General features: G+C 44.6%; 1 protein-coding gene across 2 annotated transcripts in view; it reads right to left on the bottom strand.

Annotated features, from left to right (window-relative positions):
- Positions 1–13,521, bottom strand: part of LOC115353428 (E3 ubiquitin-protein ligase rnf213-alpha-like) — a 64,522-nt gene that overhangs the window by 21,102 nt on the left and 29,899 nt on the right. For both annotated transcript variants that reach the window (XM_030042828.2, XM_030042827.2), the window contains exons 31-42: positions 9,794–13,363; positions 8,661–8,794; positions 8,424–8,519; positions 6,973–7,088; positions 5,284–5,412; positions 4,534–4,598; positions 3,933–4,077; positions 2,553–2,694; positions 2,158–2,331; positions 1,352–1,485; positions 984–1,141; positions 507–710 (exon numbers count right to left, since the gene is read on the bottom strand). In XM_030042828.2, coding sequence (XP_029898688.1) covers positions 507–710; positions 984–1,141; positions 1,352–1,485; positions 2,158–2,331; positions 2,553–2,694; positions 3,933–4,077; positions 4,534–4,598; positions 5,284–5,412; positions 6,973–7,088; positions 8,424–8,519; positions 8,661–8,794; positions 9,794–13,363 — 5,067 coding nt within the window. The remainder of the gene's footprint in view (positions 1–506; positions 711–983; positions 1,142–1,351; positions 1,486–2,157; positions 2,332–2,552; positions 2,695–3,932; positions 4,078–4,533; positions 4,599–5,283; positions 5,413–6,972; positions 7,089–8,423; positions 8,520–8,660; positions 8,795–9,793; positions 13,364–13,521) is intronic.

A 13,521-nucleotide genomic window follows, 5' to 3' on the forward strand; every position in this document is an offset into this window, starting at 1 on the left:
TGTTTTCACTAGCAATCACAGGAGATCAGACAACCATTGCAAATGCAGACACATCCCTGTAGACATGTAACCTACAGTGTCTGAATCCAGACTTGGACCCCATCCCAGAAGTTAAGTACTATGACCATCATCTATAAGGTCTGAGTGTCTAAGAAGAGATCAATGCCATACCCAGAATAACACAAGCAAAAGGTTGTGTAATATTTTTCTACATAGTGCAGCTTAAATTATATAAGTTTTGAAGACCGAAAAGTATAAATATAATTAAAAAAATGGGTAGAGGAGGATAAAGGACAGGTCCTTCGGTAGGGAATGAGCTGGATATGATCACTAGCTCAGAAACTCCCTAGGACTTACTGGAAGCTGGAAAATACTTCCAAGGAAATATCCCCTGAAGACTTGACTCTTTTCTTACACACTTTCACTGAGTATTTGCTAGTGACCATTGTTAGAAACAGGCTGTGCCACTTTGCTCTGTGAAACACCAGCTGTTCCCTTTTGCTTACCGTTTCTTGTGGGTCCTTCTCGTACATTTTTTGCAGCTCGCTTGTTACAGTCTCATCACTTTTTACCAAGTCAACAAAGAGTTGATATTCCTCTCGTAGGTAGAAATATTCTATATGAAGCCAAATGGGGGAAAATCTTATCTCCTTCTGCCCCACAGAAGAGCAGAGCTGTTTCGCATTGACTAGGAGAGCTTTTGACAGAATCTGTGGATAAAATAAAAGGTGTTATTTCTGTTCCAAACAAACAGCAGGGGACTGAGGATGACATTCAGCATTGCTGAAGCAGTCCACTCAAGTTTCTACATCAAAAAAACTTTTCTTAAGGTGGAATTAAGACTGAGCACCAACAGTTGTTGGGAAGTGTGCAGAACATGAGAAGCTGTTTTTTTCCCCCTGTTCTTAGAACCATAGATATCTGTAGCCCTGTGACTCAAGCCAGTGTCATTTAAAGTCTGTACTCCACCAAACCCCATTTACCTCATAGACAGAAAGATCTTGCCCAGGAAAAGTCATCCTTAGAAAGTCATTTGTGTAACACTGCATCATCTCTGAATTACTGCCATCTGGCATCAACACATCCTTGATCAGCGTTTGGAAAAATTTGGCTGGTTCCTTCATAGGCACTTTTGGATGACCTAGAGGAAAGGACAGAGATGTCAGGTACCCAGAAAATAGAAGTTGACAGAAAAACAGGAGTGCACAACAGATGTTCTGAGTCATTACGGTTGTGTGGGGAACAGAACTGCAATGGTTGCTCCTACCACAACTTTGGCTATTGCAGGAAACTTCGGAGATCAGCTTCCCTGGGTTAAAGAACAATACCTGCTTGAAAAGTCTGATGTTACCTTTCATATTATAGACTGTCTCCCATAGTTCCTCCAGGTAGGCCTTCAAAACCCAACTGAATGGAAACTGGCAAAACACAGATGTGTTGGGGTCTTCAGTCATTGACAACACAGAAATCTTAGCATCTTGTTTCCTTAAAAAGCACAGAATGAAGCAATCACATAATATGCTCTATGTGTACTGAACTGAAGCATCACAGAGAAATTTCTGACTGCCACTAGTATATGTTCTGCTTAAAAGGTTAAAAAGAAGAGAAAGATATTTTGTAAAAAATTCAGCAGCAGTGAAAACAAGGCAGGAGGAGAAAAAGTTCCTGTCACTGAGAGCTGAAGGCTAAAAAAGGCTGCAGCAGGGGAAAGGCAACTGAGTCAGACAACATTTGTCTTGCCTCTGACCACAGTTGCTGTTCAGAGTAAGCTGACTGATCAATTAAAATGTGATAGTTGGACACTAAATGCATTTTATGCTGGGGAGGGGATTCATCTGCTCTGACCTTAGGGAACACAAATTCAAGTTTCTAAACTCTGGACCCATTGTTTCTGACTTTACCTGTGTTGATCACTATTCCAAGGAACTGGAGTTCCTTGCTAATGTTCCTGGGTTGCTGAAGGTTTAAGAGAACTGGAAGGTTCTGATTCCAATGTCACAACACAAAGGACTTATCATGGATAAGTTATGAGTTGTGTGAGCTTATTGTAACTTCAGACTTGTTGTTTTACCATTTCTTTCTGTAGAGGGTTGCATTATGAAAGCAGGTTTTTATTCTCCTAATGTACATACTGTATTTTTCCACCAAGTCTCTTACTTGCTGGTATATTTAATTCTCAAGAAGGATTCTTCTTTAAACATCTGAAGCCACAGTTCTGAGAATGGAGACAGTGGAGAGAGATGATCCAGGTTGTTGTTTGCATCCACCACTGCGAGAATTTGAGCAAATAGATTGGCCACGATGTCTTCTAAATGCATCCAGAGTGCATGCCTAGAAGTGATAACATGGCCTGTCAGGTGTCTTCCTTGTACCTGACCAATCTTCTATTCATCAGAAACTCACATCTATTTCTGTATACCAGATAGCAATTTCCCTCCTGGTTGTCATATCTGAGCCCCATTAAGTATTGTGCTTCACACACCACAGCTCTTTTAACACTCTCAGAAACAGACCTGTCAGAAATTTGGAAAGGGCTGCACAGATAAAAGTACCTGAATGAAGTGTCTTCAAGGATGAACTCACTGGAGACAGCTCTGCGGAAAACCCAGTCCCTTGGTTCAAGGCTTATTTTCTCACGTTCTTGTAGGAGGTGGCAAATTCTCCTTTTCAGCACAGTCATAAAATGACTATAAACTAATAATAAAAAAAAGTTTATGAAAACATTTGAATGAAAGGGGTTCCCATGCAAAGTTTTCAGTCAAAGTAAAGCTAGTCATAGAAAGTGACGTCCATGAAAGTTCTTGGTTTTCCTCCACAATAAAATCCAGGGACTTTATATTCTAGTCTCTTCCCTTTCCTCTTTATTTCTACTGAGTTGATTTTTGGGGGCAACATTTAGTAAAGACATGCCATTTTTGATGGAGGAAAGAAAATCCACTTCTCTCTATCTCAGTCTTTTAAAAATAATTAGGCTCTTTGGTGTATAAGTACTCTGATATTCATATTGATATAGAGAAATGTTTAGTATTGTATGTCACGAGAATAGTCACAGTGCTGCAGAAGGCTTAACGTCCCATTCTTATCTGTATGACACTGGTATCAATATAAAATAAAATTGATGGGATTGTTTCCATTTTAGTACTGATATAACGACAAGCAAAATTCATCCTGCGCTGTGCTGAGGAATGAAGGTGTCACTATGCAATCTCAAGAAAACACCTTTTCCTGAGGGACATTTTCTTTTAGTCAAAATTTAGTACAGATTAAATTCTGGTTTTGCCATGTGACCACAAGGACTTTCCAGACCCACCACATCTTTTAAGTGGCAACATGGTCTCTTTTCTTTTTCAGTCATTAACAAACATCCTAGGCACCTGACAGGAACCTATTGTTCAAAGAAGAGCAAGTCATGCACCATAGTGACAAAGTCTTTCCATATGCAGGAAAGAATAATTTCCAAATGCACCTACAAGGATTTTGGTGCTTAGTTTCTGATGAAACCAGACCTTTTCCATTTTGCTGAAGCTACAGTTTTCTATCAAGACACCACATCACCTGCACAAATAATTTGTATCAATTCTATGTAGAAATCAGTTGGGTGGCTTTGGACTCCAAAATAGTCATGGTGGTATAAAGTGACCTCTGCCTCAGATTTTTCTACCAAGGTCTCCATCAAAGGTCATGCGAAAAGCTGGATATTTCAGTACAGATTCTGAGAACACACAACATGGGGTGCATGGAGAGCAGAAGAGGCCCTGAGAAAACCTAGTCCTCTCTCCTTTGGGACCTCCCCCCATGCTGGCCTAGACGGGCACCAGGATAGATCATTAAACCACTCATTTCATTCCCCCTGTACCATGGTTTGCAATGTGCAAGATGCAGCGATGTGTAAATGAAAAAGCCCAGCCCTCTGGGCCTTGGTTTGTACTTACACGTGGTTCTACTATGATCGTGGAAAAGCAAGTTGTGAATGATCATGATTCTCTCAGTGGCACGCCGACTGTTGTCTGCCTTGTCCTCCAGCTGGATCACAGCTTTCTGGATGCTCTGTTTGATCATAGAGTCCATGCTGAGGAGCTGTGAATGGAAAAGACTGGAGGTCAGTGTATTGCCTAGCACTCCATTGCATTTGCTCTGTCAATTCCTACCTAACTTGACACAATGGACTCGCAGGTATGTGTCTACTTCACCACGCCATCCCTAGTAAATCAATGCCAACATTGCAGAGAAGTGCTAAAAGCCCTGGCAAGGGATGGAGAAATGGGGAAAGAGATTTCATGCATTGTCAAAGTTCACAAAGGGCTTAAATGTGCCTACTCTGGCCTTGTGCTGGTCTGTCATAGGGTGGGGACAACTTCACCCTCACTGTGTGACTCACAAAGACCTGCAACTACTTTTTACTGTGGTAAATGTACTATCTGAACCAGGGACCAGCATAACTAGATCCCTAAATGCCTATGAAATCTATTGTCTCCTAAACCAGTCCCTGTGTAATGTCAGGCAGCTGAAATAAGAAAAAAAAAAAAATCATACATTTCCTTCTGGAAGAAGACTAGACTTGGCTGGATCTTCAAGAGCAGCAGATTCCTCTGGAGAACCTGAAATCACAATCAGTCATAAGACTCCTTTGTAAAAAATGTAGAAACCTGAAAGATAGATACCTCTATTCAAAGGAAGCATCTGGAGTCTCTCAACAATCAACAAAGGGTTGCAAAGCTGTCAATCTCAGAAATTTCAGCCTGGGCTTTGTCCCCTCTGGGGAGAATTGCCTAATAACCAGATCTCAGTTTTGGTTGGCACCCCATAGGAAATGCGGGTGTGTCAGGACAAGAAATGGAGTTCCTCCTCAACTGCTCCTGCCTCCCCTTGTCCATACATCCTGAAAACAATGGAAAGGATGTATTGAGTTGGCTTGGAACTCACCAGATCATGAATATTTAGTGGTTTTATTTGGGCAAGGTGGGCAGAAAGACTTGCTGGGAATCAGAGTGTGTCTACTGAATGCTGAATGCCACAGCAGCACAGCCAATTTGCTATTGTAACTGAAAGACTAGCTTAGGTACCCTGCTACCCTACAGTCACAGCTTTCAGACCAGGAGGAAAAAAATGCAATGCTGTGAGGACTTCAGAAACAGCAAGTACAGGAAGTCCTGCTGAGACCCAGAGCCAGTGCCTTCATGGACCACTTGATCTAGCTGTACTTAAAGCTGTAGGAGGAGCAAATGGGACAGAGGAAGGGACAGAGCTGTGCAGGTAGTGGGTGAAAAGCAAGTGGCTGGTTACCTGTTGGGAGATGCTCCTGGAAAGTGGTCATGAAAATCTCGGCAATAGTCATTTTGGCGAGATGGCCTAGATTGGCTGTAAAGTTTTCTGGGGGCATCAGATCATCCAAGTGGATCGATATCCATTCACCTGGGGAGGCAGTAAGCATGACAGAAATAATAATACTGGACATAGCTGCTGTGAACAGTTGACCTGCTCTCCTTGGTGCACCACACCCATCCAGAAAAATCAATAAACTTTGGCTGCCCTGACCTACCAGCAGCCTGGATAATAAGATATTGAGAGGTGGAAGATTTACCACCTCCTGTTTCTTTTTGCTTTGAGGGAGGACATGCTTCTCTTATATCATTCTGTTCCCCCCTCTCCATCTTCCGAGTGCTAATGGGCACAAATGCCCTAATTGTCATTCTAATCCATTAACTAGGGAAGAGAATGATGCTATAACCCAAAAGGTGTTTGATCACCTTCAACCTAAAGAAGTTTTTTCTTATGTTTGAATGGAATTTCTTGTATTTCAGTTTGTGCCCATTGCCTCTTGTCCTGTCATGGGACACCACTGAAGCATCTGGCTCCATCTTCTTTATGCCCTCCCATCATGCATGTATACACAGTGATAAGATCCCACGAGCCTTCTCTTCTCCAGGCTGAACCATCTCAGCTCTCTCAGCCTCTCCTCATATGAAAGATGCTCCAGTCCCTTAATCATCTTTGTGGCCCTTCACTAGGGTTGCTCCAGTATGTCCATGTCTCTTTTATATTGGGAAGCACAGAAATGGACACAGTAGACCAGGTGTGGCCTCACCAGTGCTGAGTAGAGGGGAAGGATCACCTTCCTCGACCTGCTGGCAGTGCTCTGCCCAATAAAGGCTATGTTGGCCGCCTTTGCCACAAGGACGTATTGCTAGCTCATGTTAAACTTGGTGTCCAACAGGACCACCAGGTCCTTCTCTGCGAAGCTGCTTTCCAGCTGGTCAGTGACCAGCCTGTACTGGTCTCTCAACAGATGCAGGACCTTGCACTTCTCTCTGTTGAACTTCATGAGGTTCCTGTCAGCCCATTTGTCCAGCCTGTCCAGGTCCCTTTGGATGGCAGCATAACCCTCCAGTGTATCAATCACTCCTCCCAGTTTTGTATCATCAGCAAACTTACTGAAGGTACATGCTGTCCTATCATCCGGGTCATTAATGAAGATGTTAAACGGTACTGACCCCAGTATCGATCCTTGAGGTAACACCACTAATGACTGGCCACCAGCTGGACTTCGTGCTGTTGAGCAAAACCTCCTAAGTGCAGCAGCTCAGCTACTTCTCAGTCCAATTCACTGTCCATTTATCTAGTCCATACTTCATTAGTTTGTCAGTGAGGATGTTATGGGAGACAGTGTCAAAAGCCTTACTAAAGTCAAGATAAACACCATGCACCATTCTCTCCTCATCCACCAAGCCAGTCATCTCATCATAAAGGCTATCAGGTCGGTCAGACTTGATTTCCCATTCATAAATCCATGTTGACTTGCTGCTTTTCACGTGTTTGGAAAAGGTTTCCAGGATTATTTCCTGCATCATCTTTCCGGGGATCAGTGTGAGGTTATCTGGTCTGTAGTTCTCTGGATCCTTCTTCTTGCCTTTGCATAACCTCTCCTTTCCCTCCCACTCTCACCCTCATCCAAAATAGCAATTTCAGCCTTACCACTGTCAAATGCCATGTAGCCGCAGCCTCCCAGAACTCTCGGGACTTGAGTGGCCAGCACAACATGTGATGAGCCTGTGCCTGTTGATTTCCTTCTCTCATCTATGATACAATACCTAGAATCAGGACAGGGAGTCTAAAAAGTCCATTCTCTTTGTCAGTTGGGCAGAGAGTCTCCCAAAGCCACCCCCTGCCTTTCCAGGGCTCAGGTAGAGCTTTTGGAAAGACTAACAGCTTGAGGTGTGCCTGCAGTGGTGGAAAGGTTAGAGAGAAGGTCAGCTCAGCTGAGCCCTGGCTGGGCCAAGAGCCAATTTGGTGCTGGCTACTTCAAGACTCATGCCCACATATCTCCCCTACACCCTCTCCAAACAATGACTAAGTCACATGCCTCAGCAAACTCTTTCATGACAAATTTCCCTCCCTGCTGAATACTGAATCTTTATTTTAATCTGAATTTGTTTTGTTGTATGTATGGGTCTCTGCCCAATCATATGTTCCTTCTAGCAATCACGGGAATAATATTAGCAATATCTGCCACAAACATACAGACAAATTAGACAACAAAAGCCACAACGCAGACCAATCCAGGACTTGCGGGGAAATAGGGCAAAACCCAGCACAGCTTTCCTAGAAGTAGGACCAGAAAAGTTCAAGTCCCTCTCTAGAAAAGCACAAATCCACCCAGAAGAAAGCATTTCAGGAGACAACATGCACATTAGCTGAGATGGTGAAGAGAGGATATGAACAGGAAATGCAGGAGAGTGAGAAAAGGGGTAAGAGGGACTATATTGAGAGAGGATGTGTCTGGCTGGGGGAGGATGTCACTAATGTACTTCAAGGGCTTGAGACCAACCTCATATAATGCTACTCAGACAATACTCATAACCTCATATAATGTCAATGACTTCAGCCCTTACTTGTGCCCAGAAGGGCTTAAGTCTCCTGAAGGTCCTGTGTCCTATCAGCCAGCCCTAAGAGGTGTCTTGGATCTCTAGGATGTCTCAAATGGCACCAGATGTCAGTTCAAGTGCTTTGGTTTGATGACTAAAGGGAAAAAAGTCATCTGGTGTTAGGCCCTGTTTGGAGTACCTTGTGCTGTAAGTCAATCATGCTAGGGGAAGGTGGTTTTAATGTGGGAAGGATGTATAAAGCATGCTCCCAGAATGAAGAAGATGCTCTTTTAGACAAAGGAAAGCTGAGATGTTAGGGATGTTTTATCTTAATATCTTAACAAACACAGGTTTGGAAATTTAAGCTACAGAACATAGTCATGAGCCCACCCACACAGATATACACATAAAGATATATGAGAACATCTCCAATGACTCCACTGAACAGGTCACTAAAACCAATGCTGTATCCCATGGCTATTTGGCCACTGCATCCTCCCTTACCTTTGCATCTGACTAAAGAAATACAGAAGAAAAGAAGAAAGAAGGAAGGATGTTTACTTGGCACAAGCTAGAAGCCTTTTGCTGCTCTGTGGCTCATCAAAGTGAAACTGGATGAGGAGCAATTTCTCTTCTGATGATTGTGCAAAAAAATTCCTGCAGACAATGAAATGGTCTGTTACTGCTCTATTCATAAAACCACCTCTGTTCTCCACTCTCCCTACTCCCCCCTCGCCCTCTTTCCCCAAAAGCCCAGTCTATAAAATTAACAAAGGTGAGAAGGAAATCTCTCCTCACCTGAGTTCCTGGCGGAAAGTGTATTCGGTGTCAAACTGGCTTAGAAAGAGGCAGTGGATTTTATTTTGAAGGTTAAGTGTCTTCTTTATCTCTTCTAAATCTCTCTCATTTAGAAGTCTTGCATGTGTAGAAACCTGCAGTGAAAGGGAAATAAATTCCAGGGAAATATCTTGTAGTTGTTGTATTACCATTCCTAATGGGTGGGAAAACTGAAGTGATCCCCTTATGGACTTTTTTAAGTGCTTCCTAAAGGCAAGACACAGAAATGTGCCCTGCTTACAGGGAAGAAGTGTAGGAGCACTGTTAACAACTAGAAGAACCCTGATTCCTAGTGCTACAAGTGACTTAGACTTGAGATGCATCCTTAGCAATGACTCAGTTGCTGTGAGACAGTGACTCCAAAGGAATCCTGCTGGGAGACGTACATGAGCACTTCAAACCTTGAGGGCTGGAAGAGCCTTTCCATGCAATGTTATGGACCTAGCACGATGGTCCCCACATATGACTCTACTGGGCTGACTCTCTCTCAATGCTGTGGGCTCCCAGTACTGCAGATGCTGTTTGGGGATTCAGCCGATACCCTTTTAGGTATCTGTATGCAACACAGGTTCCTGAGCTCCTGTGACAGTCAGTGGAGAACTGATCAGGATGCTTTCTTTGGCATGGACAACAACTCCTGATAATAGATGTCAGGGGCAGTGGGCATGACCCAGGACCTGCAGAATTGCCTGAACCACCTGAAGTCCTGCTGGAGGCTTGGTGAGATCCCCACAGCATCACCAGTGGTGCTTGTCACTTGTCTGCAGGCAATGAATGATGCCTTGGCTATCTTAGCCTTGAACCTCCAGAGCCTTCAGAGTTAGGAGCTGGCACCCACTGCCTGTCTGTTAGCAGATACACCACATCCAGGTCAAGAGGAGAAGCAGAGCCCACCCTGAGTGCAGAGGACCACAAAGCAGAAGCCAGGCACATGTGTGATACAACTGATGGGGCAGGAGCCAAAGAGGACAGGTAGAGGCCCATCACTGTTCAACAGTGGAAATTATCCAGTGGCTCAATGGAGGTTGTGTGGCAACCTCCCTCACTGGGAAAACAAAGACCACTCTCACTGCTTTACAATGAAGCACACGTACCTGCAGACAGAGCCCAGCAGTCCTCTCTTTCCTTGGCTGCCAGTTAACTGTCTCTCTCAAAATGCTGACAAGGCTGTTGTGCTTCTGCTTGTGGAAGTACAAGTCTTGGATCTGCTCAGCATCATCCACAAAGGAGTATTTAAGGCGCAGGATGGAGTCAGGGGTTGCACCCTGAACAAGTTTCCTTTTGGCAATGGAGAACACTGGCTCTTCATAGGGCTCAAAGTCTCCCCAGGACCTACTCTGGGTGCTTTGCAAAGCAACAGCTGCAGATGTGTCATTGCTGAAACCGATGAAGACATCCTGTTCCTTGGGGTTCAGCTTGGTGGACCAAACATTGGAGAACTTGCTGCTGTCAATGAAGACAAACAGCCTGGCCCAGGTCTGCAGGTCCTGCTTCAGCTGTTGCTGCTGCCAGTTCAGAATGGTGTTCATGTCCAAGCAGTGCTTCTCCAGACGGTTCAGCAGTGGGGTGGGGAACTGGGTGTAGACTATGTTCTTCTCCTCTATCACAATGAGTCTGAACTCGTCCTTCACACGGCTCTTCACTCTGTGAGTGCCAAGACCCAGGTCCACATAGTAATTTCCCCCCAGACTAACGAAGCACTGGTTGAGTGCATCGTAAAGGCTCTCATAAAGGTTGTGTATATTTAAAAGAACAACAGGCCTGCCTGTCTCCATGCAGATCTTCACTCTGCTGACAGACCGGCATACCTGGGAATAATCTTGGTCCTGTGGAAAACCAGAGCCAAATATGATTTCACAGTTCTCAGTATCTATAAGCTGTGTCATCTGGATGATGTGGAAAGCTGCGTGGTTAGTTGTCAGCAGCAGGAGATACCGAGACATGAGTCCTGCCCGCTGTTTGCCCATATTTTCCTTCAGCAAACAAAGTGTGTGGCTGGTTTCCAAGTCAGGGGGAAGATACACCTCACTGATGCAGTTTCGGAAGAGCTCGACAGGATTGATATCACTGGAGCCTCCAAAGTTTCTCTGGATGGCCTTTATAATGATCTCCTCTCGAGAATTGCACTTCTTGTCCTGGGTGTAGGACAGTATCATTTTGATCAAGCTGTAGAAATCACGGAGCCCAAAGAACTCATTTTTTTGTGTTTTTAGCACCTTGCAGTAGAATTCTGCCAGCAAAGGGAACAAATCTTCAATGCTTTCAAGGTGAGGCTGTGCAGCACAGATGCCCTTTGCGGTTTTAACTAGCTCTTCTTTGCTAGGGTCAGTCCGAAATACTAGAAGACCCCTGTTCATTTTGGCAGGGTCTAGGGCCCAGTTTGAAATGCCCACAAAGCCAACTTTTTGGTAAGATTCTGGGTTTTCATCATCAACACAACCATCTTCAAGAAGAGGGTGCAGTGTCTTCAGTGGCATCTCTGGTGAGTCTTCTGCAAGGCCAATCTCATCCAGGAGGACCACGGACGCAAACTCATCCAGATTCTTCCCCTTCTGGAACTGTGCACATTGTCGGAAAGTGGAGATGATCCCTTCTGGCTTTGAATGGGGACTGCACTGAAAAGACATCAGCTGGATCTCCTTGCATCTTTTGAACAACTGGCTTTGGGACAGCCTGCCCACCATGGCATCCACAGCAATGGTTTTAGACAGGGATTTTGAGCTTCCTGGCTTCCCAACCAGAAAGAGTGGAACTCGTAGGTCCATGCACATAACTAACATGAAGATGTTTTCCCTCAGAGCATCATTGCGGCCTGTTGCCTCAGGAATAGAGAGGTTATCAAGAAATACCTCTTGGCAAAGCTCAATCTCTTGCTGCAGCAGGGATGCAGGGACAGGAAAGCATTTTGCAACCTCCTCCAGGTAATCTTTGCGGCTCTCCAGAGATACATAATAGCAAGCTCCCACTGAAAGGACCAAGGCCCTTTGTGCATCATTTAAGATTGGCTCCTGTTCCTTTTTGTACTTCTTCTTATCAATCTGAGGAAATAGCAGGTCTCTTAATTTATAAAACCAGAGTGCAATGCCCATGCAGCGCTCTATATCCCGAAGACTGGCAACCCTGCATTCATCCTTCTTCTTCCTGAGGAACTTCTGGGAGGCTGAAATGACACTGGTAAAGACGTCCAAATTTCCAATGGCGATCTTGTTCTTCATGGTGGACTTTACAATCTCTCTGATGTACAGGCTCTGTGTCTTTTCATTCAGCTGTCCAAAATCCCAGACAAGAGGCAATAAGCTAGGTGGAAGGGGCTTGACCCGATACACCAGCTGCCGCAAAGGAATGTAGCCTAGTTTCTCCAGTGTGTCTTCACTCCGGACTCGGTACCCCAAGCCAGCTTTTTCAAGTTTCTCTACAGTTTCCTTGGTGTGCCTTTTGTAAGGGTTGCAAGCAGTTACTACTTTCAAACGGTCAGTGAGAATCTTCTCTCCATTTACACTGTGATCACACAGCACCTCTTTGATTGCAAAGATAGCTTCTGATGTGTTGGCTTCATCAAAAAAGAGTACAGTGTCCACTTTGTGCCTTTCTTCATTGGTGCGTGCCAGCTCAATTGCCTGCCTAACTTTCTTGTGTATGGTCTTGGAGGTAGTGCCACCATGCACACGTACCACCACCATGTTCTGAATGTCCCTGCCTGCCCTTTGCAGGCTGCACATGAACTGCACAAGCTTTGTCTTTCCACAACCTGTTTCACCCATGATGATTACAGGGATCCCACACTGGAACCGCAGGTGAATGGCAAGCATCTTCATGGTGTTGTCCAGTGTCAGCTGATACGATTCATCTGGATCTTGGGTGTAGCTCACACCAAAAACTCTGCAGAGGGCCTCCAGCTGCATTGTTCTGGGCAAGTCTTCAAAGTTCTTATTGAAAGGAACATGCTGGGCTTTCAAAGTGCGGTATAATTTATATTTGATAACATTCCTTTCTAAAACAGCTCGAGAATGGGCATCGATAGCATCCAAGTTTTTGCTGATGTGGAAACCCAAGAACTCCATGGAGTCATTGTCTGCATGGAAGACTATATAGGGGTGGGACTCTTGTTCCCATTTTCGTCTTAGCTGGTACTGTGTTATAATGCTGTTTTCCTCATCATCATTTTCTGCACTTGGCACACTTTCATCAGAGATGTCAAGAGAGGGCACGGCAAAGTCCTTGGACATGGTGATCATGAACTTTACCACAAATGTTTTAAACCCCTGGAAATCCTCTCCAGCTGCTGGGCTACAGAAAACTGATTTCTCACACTTGCTTAGCTGGAAGTTTAGGAAATGAGTGAAGTTGCTAAGCTCAGTCCAGGAAGGGTTGTGTCTCCCACAGAACTCCAGTAAGAGCTTCAGGCACTCTTCCTCTGTCCCTTCAGTCCTCTCAGGGGTGAAAAGGAAATGGTCAAGGTCCTCTTCCCTCTTATATCTGCTGAGGTACTGGTAAGACCTCTGGAAAGCTTCACTCTTTAACTTGTCTCGGTCAAACTGCTCCTCTTTCATTTCAGAAAGACGACCAGAGCTGGGGTGTTCCAGCAAGTCAAGTACACGCATTGGTGATACACATTTCACTGCAGGAAAAAGATCCAGGAACTTTTCTTCTGTTTCCCTGGACATCTAAAAGAGAGTCAATAAGGTGTGCACAGATTACAATGAGGACAGTTGCCCAACCTTCTGCGTTTGCCTACAGTTCAAGAGCTTTTTTTTCTGCACACAAATAGGTCAGGAAGCTGGGAAAATCATATGTAGATCAAATTTGTCCAAGCCTGCATGCA

This window comes from Aquila chrysaetos, chromosome 19 (assembly GCF_900496995.4).
Source record: "Aquila chrysaetos chrysaetos chromosome 19, bAquChr1.4, whole genome shotgun sequence".
Taxonomy (NCBI): domain Eukaryota; kingdom Metazoa; phylum Chordata; class Aves; order Accipitriformes; family Accipitridae; genus Aquila; species Aquila chrysaetos.